Here is a 13,564-nt window from a genome sequence, read left to right as displayed (position 1 = left end):
CAGAGTAAATTCTGAGGAGCGGGTGCGATGCCCAAAAATAACAACCCTTCTCAACCATAGCAGCCCCTCTATGGTACTATATAACGGTTTTGCTTTTGGCTGAACCATTCTAAAACTTGATTGAAAATCCCTGTAAATTGTTCTCCCATTAATTGAAAGATATTGGCGGAATGAACCGAAATTGATATGGACTATTTGAATTGAATATTCTGAGCATAGTTTAATTGCTCGACCCTTTGTTATATTTATCTAAACGGCGTAACATTTGAAATCGAAGAATGATAATTTCGGCTTAACTAAAAGTTTGCTCAACGAATTGATTCAATATCACCAAATGAATAGTTTTTTTATCGTTTTGAAATTTTATAGACATGAAATGAATGTAAGGAATCTTTGAATTTGAACCAACTGCTCAAGTTTTACTTAATCATCTGTACTTCTAATCAGAAATGACGCAGGTTATGCGAAGATGCATTACTGGGTTCCATCCTCCCAACTCGTCTCGTCAATGTGCCGACTGGGGTTCCCAGCGGATGCTAGCGTTCGGCAATGGATCCAACATCGTCATTCTGGTATCCGAACCCCTAGAACAGCTGACAACACTAGTGGGACACCATGCTAATGTCCACAGAGTAAGATGGCAGCAAGAATCGTTTAATCATTCCATTAACGTTCCGTATAGATCATGGCTGGCATCTTGTGATATGGACGGCGTAATTATTGTTTGGGACATTGCTGCCGGATCGAGAGTGGCGACGTTTTCGGACAGTGGTAACAAGCCAGTGCTCACGATTGAATGGCTGAGTTCTCTTCAGAGTGCAACGCGAGACTTACTTGTTGCGGTTCATCCGTCATATGCACTCATAATGTGGAATGCGGCTACCGGAAACAAACTGTGGAAGAAAACATATACTTCTGAAATATTTTCGTTTTCGTTGGACCCGTTTGATTCTTCGAGAATTCTTATGCTGTCAAATGATTTTATTCTTTTGGTTACCGACTTCATGATAAGTCAGGCACCCTCAAGTGATGGAAAGAAGTTGCCGATTCCTGGAAGTCTAAAGCCGACGAAGAGTCCTTCCAATATGTCGCTAGCAAGTGAGACCAACAGTATTACATCTTCCAGCATGATGCTATCAACTACCCGGTCGTTCTCCAAGCAGATTTCAAACGTTATGGGCGCTACAGGTATGAGATCTTATGGCGATTCGTCTTCAGTTTTCAGTGAACCTGCTTTGAACCCTTCTTCAGATGATGCAATTTTACAACTGCAGTTTTTGCCGACGTTGCGAGACCACTTCGTGATTGTTCAGTCACATAAAATTTGTATCGTCAACTTAGAGATAGAACTACCTGTGTGCAATATTTCATTGGATTCCTCATTGTCGCCGTTTGTTCATGTTTATCCGTGTCATCAACGTGATGCGTTCTACTGTCTACACAATAACGGTAATGTTACTTTGAGAGTAGCAAGACCTCGTTACTCAGAAACAGGCTCAAAAAGTGCATCTATGGTATACGATGTCAGACTCCAAAGTGAATCAGTACGGTTGTCAAAGCAGCACAAGGTAATGGCCCTAGCTGTATGTCCAAGCAGCGAGAGAAACATATCAGTGATTTCTTCGGATTCCAGAGTTTTCTTTTGGTCAGTGAATCGAATTGTTCTATCTGATACAACAAGTGACCAAGAGAACCCAACGCCTGATGATAAAAATCACACCGTTCTAGCGCCCCTCCGAGGAGTTGTAAAACAGAACAAAATCCACGGTCTTCATCTTAGAGACTTGTATCTTCCTTCTAGATTGTTTTTAGACAGCAAATTTGTCGCACAAAATTCTAATAACGTTCAGTTGAAATTTGCTATGAGCGGTTTGTTCACATTTTTGGGATCGCCTCCGTTTGTTTTGTCGATGTGCCCACCTTTGACAACAAAAAATTTCCTCTATTATAAACCAATTTTGGCAGTCGGCGGCGGAAACGGAATTATATATCTTATAGATCTGAATTCGGGTTCAATAGTCAAAGAGTACTCGATTCATACAGGCTCTGTCGCGGGAATAGAGTGGTGCTCTCTCGATTCGTTCCTGAGTTTCTCCGTCATCATTTCTGGAACTGCTTCGAATAACGCCAAGAATGAACTGGTGTTTGTTGAATGTTCAACTGGAAAGACTCACCAGTTGATATACTCGAAGAGCAGCAGTCATGCAGTTTCACCCCTGTCTATGATTCGAGTGTCGCCAAGGAAGAATTATTTTGTGGCTGTGTATAAGTTCAAGCCGATGGAGATTTGGGACGTAAAGACAAAGAGGATGTTGCGCGAAGTGAAAATGACGTCGACTGCTCCGATCACCGCGATTGCATGGTGTCCGAGTAAGATATATATATAATATTTTGCAATTTTTTTTCTTTTATCATCTAAAGACGACTTGGGAGCTCAGTGTCTCTTTGATAGCGTGAATATTTTAAATTCAATAGAAAACGAAAAATAAATTGACCTGACTTTAATTACGTTTGCGATTAGATTAGCAAGCGTTTTCAAACCGGAATATAGACTTTTTGCCAGGTTAACAACTTATTTAACAGAATCACTTGGAGCGCTTCTATCTTTTTCATACTGAGTTCAAACTTCCATGCGTTCCCGGCCAACTTAGCCTGGAGCTAACGAATATGCCTGGGACGGCAAAGGTCAGGGGTTTGAATCTGACAAGGACTTTTTCAAACGGGAAATATTCTATTTCAAATAAAATTGTCTGCCAATTGTTTTTTTGCTTATCTGTTGTCGACTTAGTTGTCACATGTTGGAATCGTTTTTTTTGGCTGCGCGCTTTTTTCTTTAATGTTGCTTTAAGTGTTTACACAAGCAAAGCTTGTGTTGTAGTATGAAATCTCTTTTTTCCTACCTAGGTCGCAAATATTGTTGCGACAAAATTTGTTCTTTTTCAAAGTGTTCATTTTGATCAATAACCAGCTTATTTAGTACAGACAATGTTAAGGATATTAACACAGACTATTATATAACAAACAGCAACAGCACTTTGTTTTTAATGAACTTGTTCGTATACTAGCTAAAATGCGTCCGCTCTATAAATTGAGAAATGTTAAATGGTAAATTTTTTTTTTTTTTCAAAATGACTGGTACTGCTAATGCGTCATAATTGGCTTGCGTCACATAGCAATTATGAAGACTCATAATTGCCGTGCGTCACTTAAGAAATTTTGTAGACTCAAAGTTTTAATTATTCAATTTTTCTCAATAGCGTTATCGGTCATGGTTTTTCATCGGCTTAATGATCTAATTTTGGGTCACTTCAAGGGAAATAAATTTTAACATTCATTTCCGCACTTTTCAATGTGGTTGTATGGTTACCGATCGGTTTCTTGGTATCTCTTTTTTTAACCTTTTGAAAAATTCTTTTCAAATTTTTTGGAAACATTTTAGTTTTTCTCTAAAATTTCTACTGATTTTCAAAAAAAAGGAAATCAATATAAGATTTTCAGGTCTCCTATGTGCCTGCATACTCTCGTAGAGTCTCTTTTTACGTGATCCTTTGTCTACAGCCTTTGAAAAAGTCTGTGGGGGAATATTCGACCCATTTTTCTGATTTTTTTTTTGTTTTCTCGAAAACTACCCCTCCCAAATCTGAGTTTCTGATTTCAATAAATAGAACAGTTTTGGAAAGCTCCCTGCTTACGCGATTATGCCCAATTTTTTTCACAAAGCTATGGCTCTTGGATTAGTCAAGTTTTTGATTTTTGACCGTATTGTGAATCTTTTTGACTTTTCTCGAAAAGTAACCTCTCAAACAGGGGCGGATCTAGGATTTTCAAAAAAAATTCGAAAATTTTGACGACTTGGACTTTTTTTTAGGTTGACCAAATTGATTTTTCGAGCTCTCCCAAACCACTGTTTTGCCCCTATTTTGGCTAAATATTTAGCGCCGGAGGCAAATTTTTGAAAAAACAGTCAAAAAAAGCCGTTTTTGGGCACTTGAAAAATTTTGACAAAAAATTGCGTTTTTTTTTGGCGCGCGCTTGCCCTCAAAGTTAGTATATATTGGCGCCAATGGCGCCTTTAGAAAAAATTTAGGGTCGGTAGGCTAAAAATGGATTTCTGACTAAGTATCAAAGGGGGGACCCTTTGGGTCGGCAGGGGGTCGAATCCCTGAGGGGGGGGGGGGGGGGGCGTCCGCCCCCCCCCCTAAACCCGCCCCTGCTCTCAAATATGATTTTGTAGGTACAATGGAGATAATGAGTAGTGGGAAGCTCCTCTGCATTAGTGTCACTCACAAAATTTTTAACATCAAATTTATCGCCCTCGGAAAGGTGATATTTTTGATTTTTGGACTGTTTTAATTTTTTTTTGAATATTATCGAAAACTTCCCTCCCAATTTTTGAAATCACATTTTTCGTGCCGCACCAGTATAGAAATTCATTCAATATCAAACACATTCACCAGCTTTTGCTGGCTTCTAGTTGTTTTTTATCGTGACATACGAATATTTTGGTTCCTAGTTTTTTTCAACATTTGGATTTTTTTTCGACTTATGTTTTTCCATGCGTGTTGTATCGCAAGTGGCGCGAAGCTCTCTTCGCCTCTGTGCATGAAACATTAATTTCTTACGTGTCTGAATTTTCGCTCTAATGAATTCACCGATGTTTTTTGAGTTTTTGTTTCTGCTATATCTGTTTTTATGCGTTTTCCGCGTATGATTAGCTTAAAATTTGGCTGTTTTCTGAAGATGCGCGTTTTGCGAGGACAAAAAAACTACAAACTTCTGAGCCAAAAACAAACGATGAAGGCGGAGAATCCACCTCGCCGACTCAACAGGAAAATCCGAAGCCAGTCAAGGCCCAATCAGCGACAACTGAGAGCTTCGTCTTCACCAACTCAGCTGGACTGCTCGGACACTTAACCGTAGACGCTGGAGTTCTACAGGATGCGAGCCGGATGCCCCCGGAAGGTGGCATGGGTAATGTGACGGCTGTTACTTGGAAGGGGGACGTATTGGCCCTGGGCGACAATGAAGGCGGTGTTAGTCTGTGGGATTTGAAGAACAAGGTTTCTCGAGGTAAGATGATTAGCTGATATAATGGATCAATGTTAAGAGAATTGAATAAAAGCGGGGCTGCTAAAAGTTTGTTTTACCGTAAGAAAAGCAAATCTAATAAATGTCTTATGCTGGGTTGGGTTATTGCTTGGGTATTAGGTTCTGTTTTCTATAAGTTGATGTAATTTTAAATTTTTTGTATAGATACCATACTGAATTTAGAGAATTATACCAATAGTTCTATTGATTACACTCGCGAGATCAAGTGTCTTGGTTACTAGATTTTCCACCCTAAACAACTTTCAAATCTGCAAGAAATCGAACTAGCTTTATTAAGAGTCAATGAACGTTGTGAAGTCTTTTATAAAGATGGTTTGATTTTTTTTGTCACGAAAGTCATGAAGTTTGTTCATGCTCAAATTTGATTTTTCGCGGTTTGACTTTTCAAGTTCGTTTTTTTTAAAGGAAGACAAACTCCACTATCGAGCAGCAAAAGTGTAAAGATCACGAAAAACGTGATCGATTTATAGTTCCGAAAGAGGATTTTAATTTTCAGATTTCCCTGCGTAATAAAAATGGATCTGGTTTTTGTTCCGACCATTGAAAATGGGGAGAAAATTTGTATTGGGGTGTCATTCAGTTTTTGATTGGAATGGGTCGAGTGATATATCATATGAAAACCCTTGTGGTTCGAACGACATTTTAAAAAATTTCAAAATTTTTTCACTGTCGAGAAAAACAGGTTTGAAATTTTTCATTGTTGGTCTAATTTCGAACTAATATGGTGTGACAGTGTAGGCTTACAATAGCTTATTTAAGCTTACTTTAAGCCGTGAAAACTTAGTTGTACTCAAATAAAAGTAGTTTTTGGAGTTTTTTTAGCTCCATTTTGTAAACAAAGTTAAAAATTCGAAAAATTCTGCAAAAAAATTTGGTTTTAATTTTTCAAAAACTGTTTTTCGAATGGCCTTTTTATGGCTGTCAAATATGTTCTTTTCTGTTCAGATTTTTTTATCACACCATGCGGAAAAAAAAACGACATTATTTTGAAAAAAAAATGTTTTTGTATTTTTTAAGACTGGTCGGAACCTTCTGTGCTACTTGCACAGCAACTGGCTATCCTTGTCTCAATTTAGTTTTTTTAATCAAAAAAATGTGAATCATGAATTCTCTAAATTCAAAGAGTTCATATTTTTTTCTTTGGATTTCGATAGTTGAAATTTTATCCAAAAAACAAGTCAGTATTTTGTTTTCTTGCGTTCATTGACTCTTCTTCTACTGTATCCTGACTATGTTAATTGAACTGTAACAACTGCCAGCCTCCCTACCGCTTGGTCTAAAGTAACGGTGCTGCTTTGCGTCTTAAGGTCTGGGGTTCGAGTCCCGGCTGGACTTCATTCTTTTTCATTATCTATGAAAATGATATTTTGTTCCGAGAAAAATTGCGGTGTCGGACCATTTTTTGTATGCTCATGTTTGGTCGGCTTTGTTAGCAAATCACGGATTTTTCTTGTGCTGTAAGCAGTTTTCGTTGTAGTTGCAAGTGCTGTTGATTTATTCCTGTTATTTAAAAATTTGCTAGCCCTACTCAAAAGAGGGAATGAAAGCTATGAAATGCTATGAAGTTTTATTCGGCTTGCAATCTTTCTTTCATTAGCCCGCGTTGGTCGGGTTGGGCTCGTCCGTCTCCAGGCTAAGGAAATTCGCAACTTCCACCGGCCAAAGCCACAGGTCTGCGGGAGTGAGTGGGGAGGGATTCTTGAGGCAGTTAAAATTGTGGCAACTAGTGTGGGGTGCTAGGTGACAGTCCGGGCATAGTGGGGAAACTTTGTTGTCTAGTCGGGAGAGGTATGTGTTTAAAAGCCGGCTGTAACCAGACGGGAGTTGGGAGAGCTTACAGCGGGTAGTTCTGGGGAGAGCTTTTTCTGTGGGGTCGACCTTAGCGGGCGGTATACAAATTACTTTAGAGGGAGGGATTTTTGCGAGGAACTTGGTTATTAGATTTGTGTGGTTGTGTTTTAAAAGGGACTTGTGGTGGTTAAAAACCAAAGTTGAAATTTCTTCTGGGTTGTTATGATTGAGTGAAGGGTTAAGATAAGGGATCATTAAGGGGTCATTCGGCTTACATGGTTTCGACTCGTGTTGTTGATTTACTCCTGTAATTTAACAATTAACTAACCCTAACTTAAGAACTTTGTTTGGACTACTTGGTTTTGGATTTGTTTTATCCGCTTAGTCAGCTGTTTTGTTTCGTCTGAAGGACAAAATTAGATAATTATTGAAAATTAATTATTCAGGTTGGTTCTGGTTTGAATGTTGGTGTATAAAAGTGTTTTAATGAAAATAGCTTCTATGGTTTTTTGTTTTCGGCTTAATGGGCATCTACACACGAGTTGACGGCTTAGTGGCCGCTCCGTAGAAATTAAAAGCCTATTCGATACTGGTAGTTGTGTTCTCCAATTTTTTTTTGAAATTGAATTTTTCATTTAATCCTAAAAAAATCCAACTATTCGACGAAGTTGTTTCGATTTCAGTTTCTGTACGCTCGCTTCCCAACTATGTTTTTTCGACTTAGTTGTTTCCGTTTCATTTTCTGTATGCTACCGTTGTATCGCAAGTGATGCGAAGCTCCGCTTCATCTGTGTTATTATTAGTTTTGAATATAAGTACGACTCTCCTTTGTTTTTGTTCTGACCAGGTCACATAAGTGATGAAGTGATGGGAAAGAACTCTAGTTCAGCAATTTTTTTGTTCGCCCATTGCTACCTCAAGGAAAGCTGGAGGTTTTTAAGGTATCATATTAGAGAATTATGAGTCGTGATTGGAACTCCAAAAAAATCAAAAAGTTTTTGTCTGTGTCGAGTGACTGTGTTTTGAATTTTGCCGTTTTTAAGACTCAATGACACGAAGTTTACAAATGAAACGTTGGTAGTAAATTGTGAATGAACTCTTCATCAATTCAATTGCAGTTTCAATTTCGGTTTAGTTGTTGAATCGTCTCTTTAAACTAATCACACATCTGCCTCCACTGGAAAAAAAAAACAGCAGAAAAATTGACTTCAATTTTTTTTTCCTTTTTTGATTTTTTTTCATTTCCAATTTTTTTAACTTCAATCATTGTGTATGGAACAAGTTGCTTCTTGAAAAATAACCGGCTATCCTTGTTGTTTTCTTCTGTTATGTTTACACCTATATTGAAGATGACGAGGAATTGACTTCTCTGATTACAGGTTTGTTTATTGGGTTTGTCGTGGCTTGGTTGTCAAATTTTCAAAACTGATAATTGTGTGCTGCTCTTGATTATTACCTGCATGATTTGCAGTATTCTTTAAAATGTTCATCGGGAATCCCGTTTTCTTCTGAATGTATTTATTTATTTGCAAAACTAATCAGTTCGTGAAATTGTTAAACTATGCAGGCAATTTAACTATGTTAAAAAACGATAAAATGTGTGATAACTTTTGCATTTGAGTGAATTTATACTCTGACTTATTCGCGCTACAAAACCGAATCAAAGGACTTGTGATTGTAAAATCTTTAGGTATCAATGTGCCGCGTATTGGAAGAGTGAGAAAACTGAAGTTCGCACCTGGCAAGGGTAACAGTTTTCTTCTGATTCTCTTGGTGGACGGAATAGATATCTGGGATATCAGCGACACCTCCCATATCAGCAGTCTTAGACAGAAGACGAACATGGGTCACGTGATAGATGCCGATTGGGCCACGTCATCGGAACCAGTACTCGCTTTCTCGGATGGGACTGTCAGGTTCGAGCAATATGTTAGGTTGAGTTGAATTAATGGTATGATAACATGACTTAAAAAGGGGTATTTGAAAAATTCAATGATCAAACCATATGAAATGCCTCCCATATGAATTATGAAAAGAGAAATAGTTTTTCAGTCTAGTCAATATTTTGAATTTGATGTCACTTAAACCAAATATACTTTCTTTCGAGACCGCTCCAAAGAAAAAAGTAACTTACCGTATTGATTATACTCTCAAGTTCAACTCACCATCATCAATTGATTTTAACTTGTTTCTGTAACGCTGTCAGCTCGAAGAATCTTGAATATGCGCTATTCAGTCGATGACGAGTTGTCTCAGCCTTAAATTAAGCCCAAATCTGGTCTTCAGCCTTAATCGAGTTTTTTTTTTCGTAGATAATTGCCAACGACAATAAAGAGTCTAAGCCTGTGTTCTCTGCTAAAAATTCAATAGTGATGAAATTTTTGTCCTGATTTGGTTCTGGTCCGACAAAACAGATCTTTGCTTCTTCCTCTTCCGCAGCTTTTTTGGATTATTTTAAAAGCTCCTTTTATGGATTATTTTAGCTAATTCTTCGACGTGCTCGGATTCAGTATGAACCCATGCGAATAAAATAGAAAAATTTATCTGTTGTTTTTGGCCTCATTATTTTTCTATAGCCACGATCGAATAGATTGTTCGCTCCTCTCATAACACTTGCAACAAGCAAGCGTTATCAAATCTGAGTATAGACTTTTTGTTCCAACCCTCGTAGCGAAAGTAACGGAATATTTGTGCTCAGGGTAGTTTTTTTCAGACAAATTTCGACTTTTTCACTAGCCAGTTTTGACCGATTTTTATAAATATCATTCAAAAAGTATTGTCTTGAGCTTAAATTTGAAAAGATATTTCACAATTTTTTTTCAAAGTTATGGAGGTTTAAAGATTTCGATTTTAGCCAATTTGGGACAATTAACGCGCGATTTATTTCGCACTATTAACGTGTAATCGGAGATTTAATCCGTCTTAGAAATCGTTCCAACTTTGTCGAAATAAGTTTATTTGCCATAATTAATTTTTTAGTAGGAGCTTCGTTATCACTTTGTTTTTTATATGGCGTGTGGGGGGATGATTTTCAGAAAAAATCTCAAATTTTATTTTGAAAAAATTCAATTTATTTTAATACAATTAATTTTTTGATGTTATTACTGCTTCTTAGACCTTAAAAGGCAGTCGGAGCAGTCAGGGCTTCGCCCTGATACAAGCAGTTTTGTTCTTGTTAATATCATGTTTTGCATCTGAATTTCTGAACTCTCAATATATTCTCGCTCGCTGCGCATTGTGGATTATCGTCTCCGCGGGCTCAAGATATTTTCTATCAAAGTACTTTTAGATTTTAAGGAATACTCCAATGATAGGGAGGTTGTTTTTGCTTTCGAGCACACATCATTTATCAGCTAGATTTCGTTTTATTTTAAGAATGCTATTTTTGCGTAATCTAACAGTCCTCATAACTTTGATAATAGAAATATGAAATATTACACGTCCTGCGTTTTTTTAAGAAATACGATTTATGAAAAACGACTTTGATCAAATTAACTACTCAAGGCTCTGAAACTGCAAGCCAAACAGTTGACAGCTTATTTTCGTTGAGTTTGTATATTCGCTGATACTACTAAGTCGTAGATCAATTAGTAGATCAATTATAAGTGAGGTCAAATTAATTAGCCGAACACTTCAATATTGTTATGCTTATTTAGGGTATCTGATCTATACCTCAACTTCCAAACTACAAGCGTGAAGAATGTCGAAGCCTTCATGCCCTCCCTGTGGCCGTCCAAAACTGGAATAGCTCTGAAGTACGCACTGTTGTTCACTGACAATGGCACTCTTAAGTGGAACGAAGATGAGACGGAGGTGGAGAAAGTGGATGTCCAGAATGAGTCGAATGTGGAGTTGGCTAAACAGATCAATTTCTTGCAGTTGGGTGTGTTGAAGGGGTTGTGCAGTACGTCTACCATGGAGAGATGCTTGTCCGTTTCCAGGTTTGTTTTCCCATTGATAGTTTTAGATATGAATAAACTTGCTATCATCTAAATTTTGGGCCACCAAATAGCTAAAATTGATCATGCTGAACCGAAACTTCACCTGCTTACGATTATTTATTTGCGCGTAACTTAAACCGGTTTCGAATTTAATCATGAGGCCAAACTGTGCATTTTGTGAATTGTAAGCCGATTCCGCAACAAGGACGCTCCTTTTGTTCTTCTTAGGTTCTTGCATTCTCTTTGATTGCTCCGACAATTTTTTAACATGTTTAAAGACTTGTCTCTGGAATCCAGGAACATAGAGACACAAAATTGTGCGCCATCCAGTGCACAGCTTGGTCTCGTAATGATCAATTTCGTGTAAATCATGAGAATTATATCTATTTTCCAGGATATTTTGCGATCGCTGGGATGAGCAGTTTTGGAATGTGGCGAAATTCTACCTCACTCGATTCAAAGAGATTGACCAGATCCTGCTCAGTCTCGACGACGAAGAGAAACCATCGTCAGAGAAAGACCCTCAATCAGAGTTCCTGTCCAAGTTCCTAGACTGCTCAGCGAGTGATTATGTAGTTCCCAATGAGCTCTACAGGCAGTCAATGCTGGAAGCACAGTATGTGTTGGGACATGCTCACACCGAATCAGCCGGCTCGGCTATTTCTGTAGCCAAACTGAAGGACCATTGCGCACGCAATCTGCTCAAGGTCAGTTTTAATATCAAAATAACCTGCTAAGATGCAGAAATTACAAAGGGAACTAAGATTCTTCAGTTTAGGGAATGCGGCTTAGTATGATCCTCTCACTATTTTTTTTTTGCTAAAATGCAGAAAAAAATTATGAGGCTTAAGGATCTTTTGTAGATAGCACTGAAGAAACTAAAATTGACAATCTTCAGATTTTCTAAATCCTTGGCAGGTTTTAACTAATTGCTGGCTATTTAGTTTGGCGATGCCGAGGAAGCTTCTGTGCTGCTACTATCAACTGATCCCGCACTCTCATCATTCCACGTGAACAGTCTCAAAACTTGTCTGATCAACCTCATCGTCAGCACAGGCGAATCCCAGAAGCACAACGAGGACATCTCCAAACTTGTTGCCACAAATATGATTGCAAGTGGGTTCCTGGACGCCGGAGTCGAAATCCTCTGCATGTACAAGAACTACCTGGACGCTTGCAGATACCTACAGAGCTATGGCAATTGGGACGAATCAATCTCATTGGCAAAAATATCTCTACAGGATTCAGAGAGCTACCAGGAGATTGTGAAAAAGTGGACAGAATTTCTGCAGTCGCCTCAGATCAATCAGAAAAACCTGGCAATTTTGGTGTTCATTTCAACAAATCAGTTTTACAAAGCATTGCAGCTGTTGCTGTCGACTCAACAAGCAGAAAAAGCGTACCTGCTGTTGAAATGCATGCAAGAAATGGGTCTGATTTCAAATAACGGAGAAGATTTAGACCTGTATAAAGATTTACAAGTTGAAAGCAAGGAACACTTGAAAACTGCCATGGCTGGTATAGGGTTTCACAATGTAACATTGTAAAAAAAAATGAGTTGTCGAAGATAATCACGAAGATGTTTTTATTTATATAGTCAAATTATAATGGTTAATTGCTCTGTATATAAGGAAATGAAATCATATCGTTCGACAAACTATAAATTTGTTTGTATAATATATGATATATTGCTTTTGGTGTTCGTCATTATACTGTGTCATAAGTTATATTCTCCATTAAAATAGTTTAAATTCAATTTTGTCCTCTTTTTTATTGAACCAGATTTCAAGTAGCAACAAGGAGAAGAAGTTGATGTGCAAGTAGCACATAATGTTCTGGCCACTATGATCTAAGAAAAGACATTCAAACATGAAGAGAAAAGTTTGGAAAATAATGGATTTTTTTTCTATAATTTTTTGGTTATTTTTTTTAGTAAAGGGCAGCTGAATTTGGGAATAACAGAATATAACAAGAATGAGAAGTAATAATCGCTTTAAAAATGATAAATTGTAGCAAAATTAGTTGGGGAGGTCAGCCACGCATATTTTTTGGTCTAATTTAGTCGACTCGGAGAACTTTTTGGATTATTTTTTTTAGAATCCGATGACGAAATTATATATTATATTACACTTGATCCCCACCGAGCTTTCTTCATACCTAAAAAAGATACCTTAAATTGGTCAGAAAAAGCTTACCTTTAGGGGTGGTCGGAATAACAAGTAGCGCAGGTTCTGATCGCAATTAATTTTGCGAAAATTTTTTTTTTTTTTTTTAAATTTCCATTGTTTATTTTTGGAGAAGCGGCTGATTTAAAACTAGAGTAGAACAAAGCACCAATAGTTTGTAACGAAACATTGAATTTTTTTTAAACCATTTTTACCTTGGAATGAATGAATTTCAAGTGTGGATTAGCTCTAATTTCGTCTGAGAGCAAATAATTCAGATCGGTTTTTCTCGGGACCGAAATTTTATTTAAACTTTTTCAATTTTCGATCAAATTGCAATTGAAATGCATTATTTGCACTTGCGAACTTTAGAGAGCGTAAGTTTTATAGTACGACTATTCTGTTTTTTTTTTCTAGCCTCAGTCGCAAATGTTGGTGTCACTTTTGGTGGCACCTTTAGGTTTTGTGATAGCATATGCTTTGACATTCAATTAGTACTAAGTTAAAACAGTTGATGCATTTCTCATTGTTCAAATGAGCCGAAAAAAGCTATTTGCC

General features: G+C 37.5%; 1 protein-coding gene across 2 annotated transcripts; it reads left to right on the top strand.

Annotated features, from left to right (window-relative positions):
• The first annotated feature begins 310 nt into the window (after positions 1-310).
• On the top strand, positions 311-12,619 carry LOC134857027 (WD repeat-containing protein 11-like). Of its 2 annotated transcripts, XM_063873361.1 has the most exons (7): positions 311-2,370; positions 4,741-5,070; positions 8,250-8,279; positions 8,591-8,816; positions 10,557-10,841; positions 11,236-11,548; positions 11,786-12,619. In XM_063873361.1, exons 1-7 carry the CDS (start codon positions 450-452, stop codon positions 12,386-12,388), a joined length of 3,708 nt encoding a protein of 1,235 aa, XP_063729431.1. In that variant the 5' UTR covers positions 311-449; the 3' UTR covers positions 12,389-12,619. The 2 variants fall into 2 exon arrangements, with proteins under 2 accessions (XP_063729431.1, XP_063729437.1); XM_063873367.1 differs by lacking the exon at positions 8,250-8,279 and having other exon boundaries at positions 312-2,370.
• The last annotated feature ends 945 nt before the right edge of the window (positions 12,620-13,564 follow it).

The sequence above is a fragment of the Symsagittifera roscoffensis genome, chromosome 1 (genome assembly GCF_963678635.1).
Source record: "Symsagittifera roscoffensis chromosome 1, txSymRosc1.1, whole genome shotgun sequence".
NCBI lineage: Eukaryota > Metazoa > Xenacoelomorpha > Acoela > Convolutidae > Symsagittifera > Symsagittifera roscoffensis.
The sequence above is the reverse complement of the archived record's forward strand: the minus strand, read 5'-3'. Positions and strand labels throughout refer to the sequence as shown.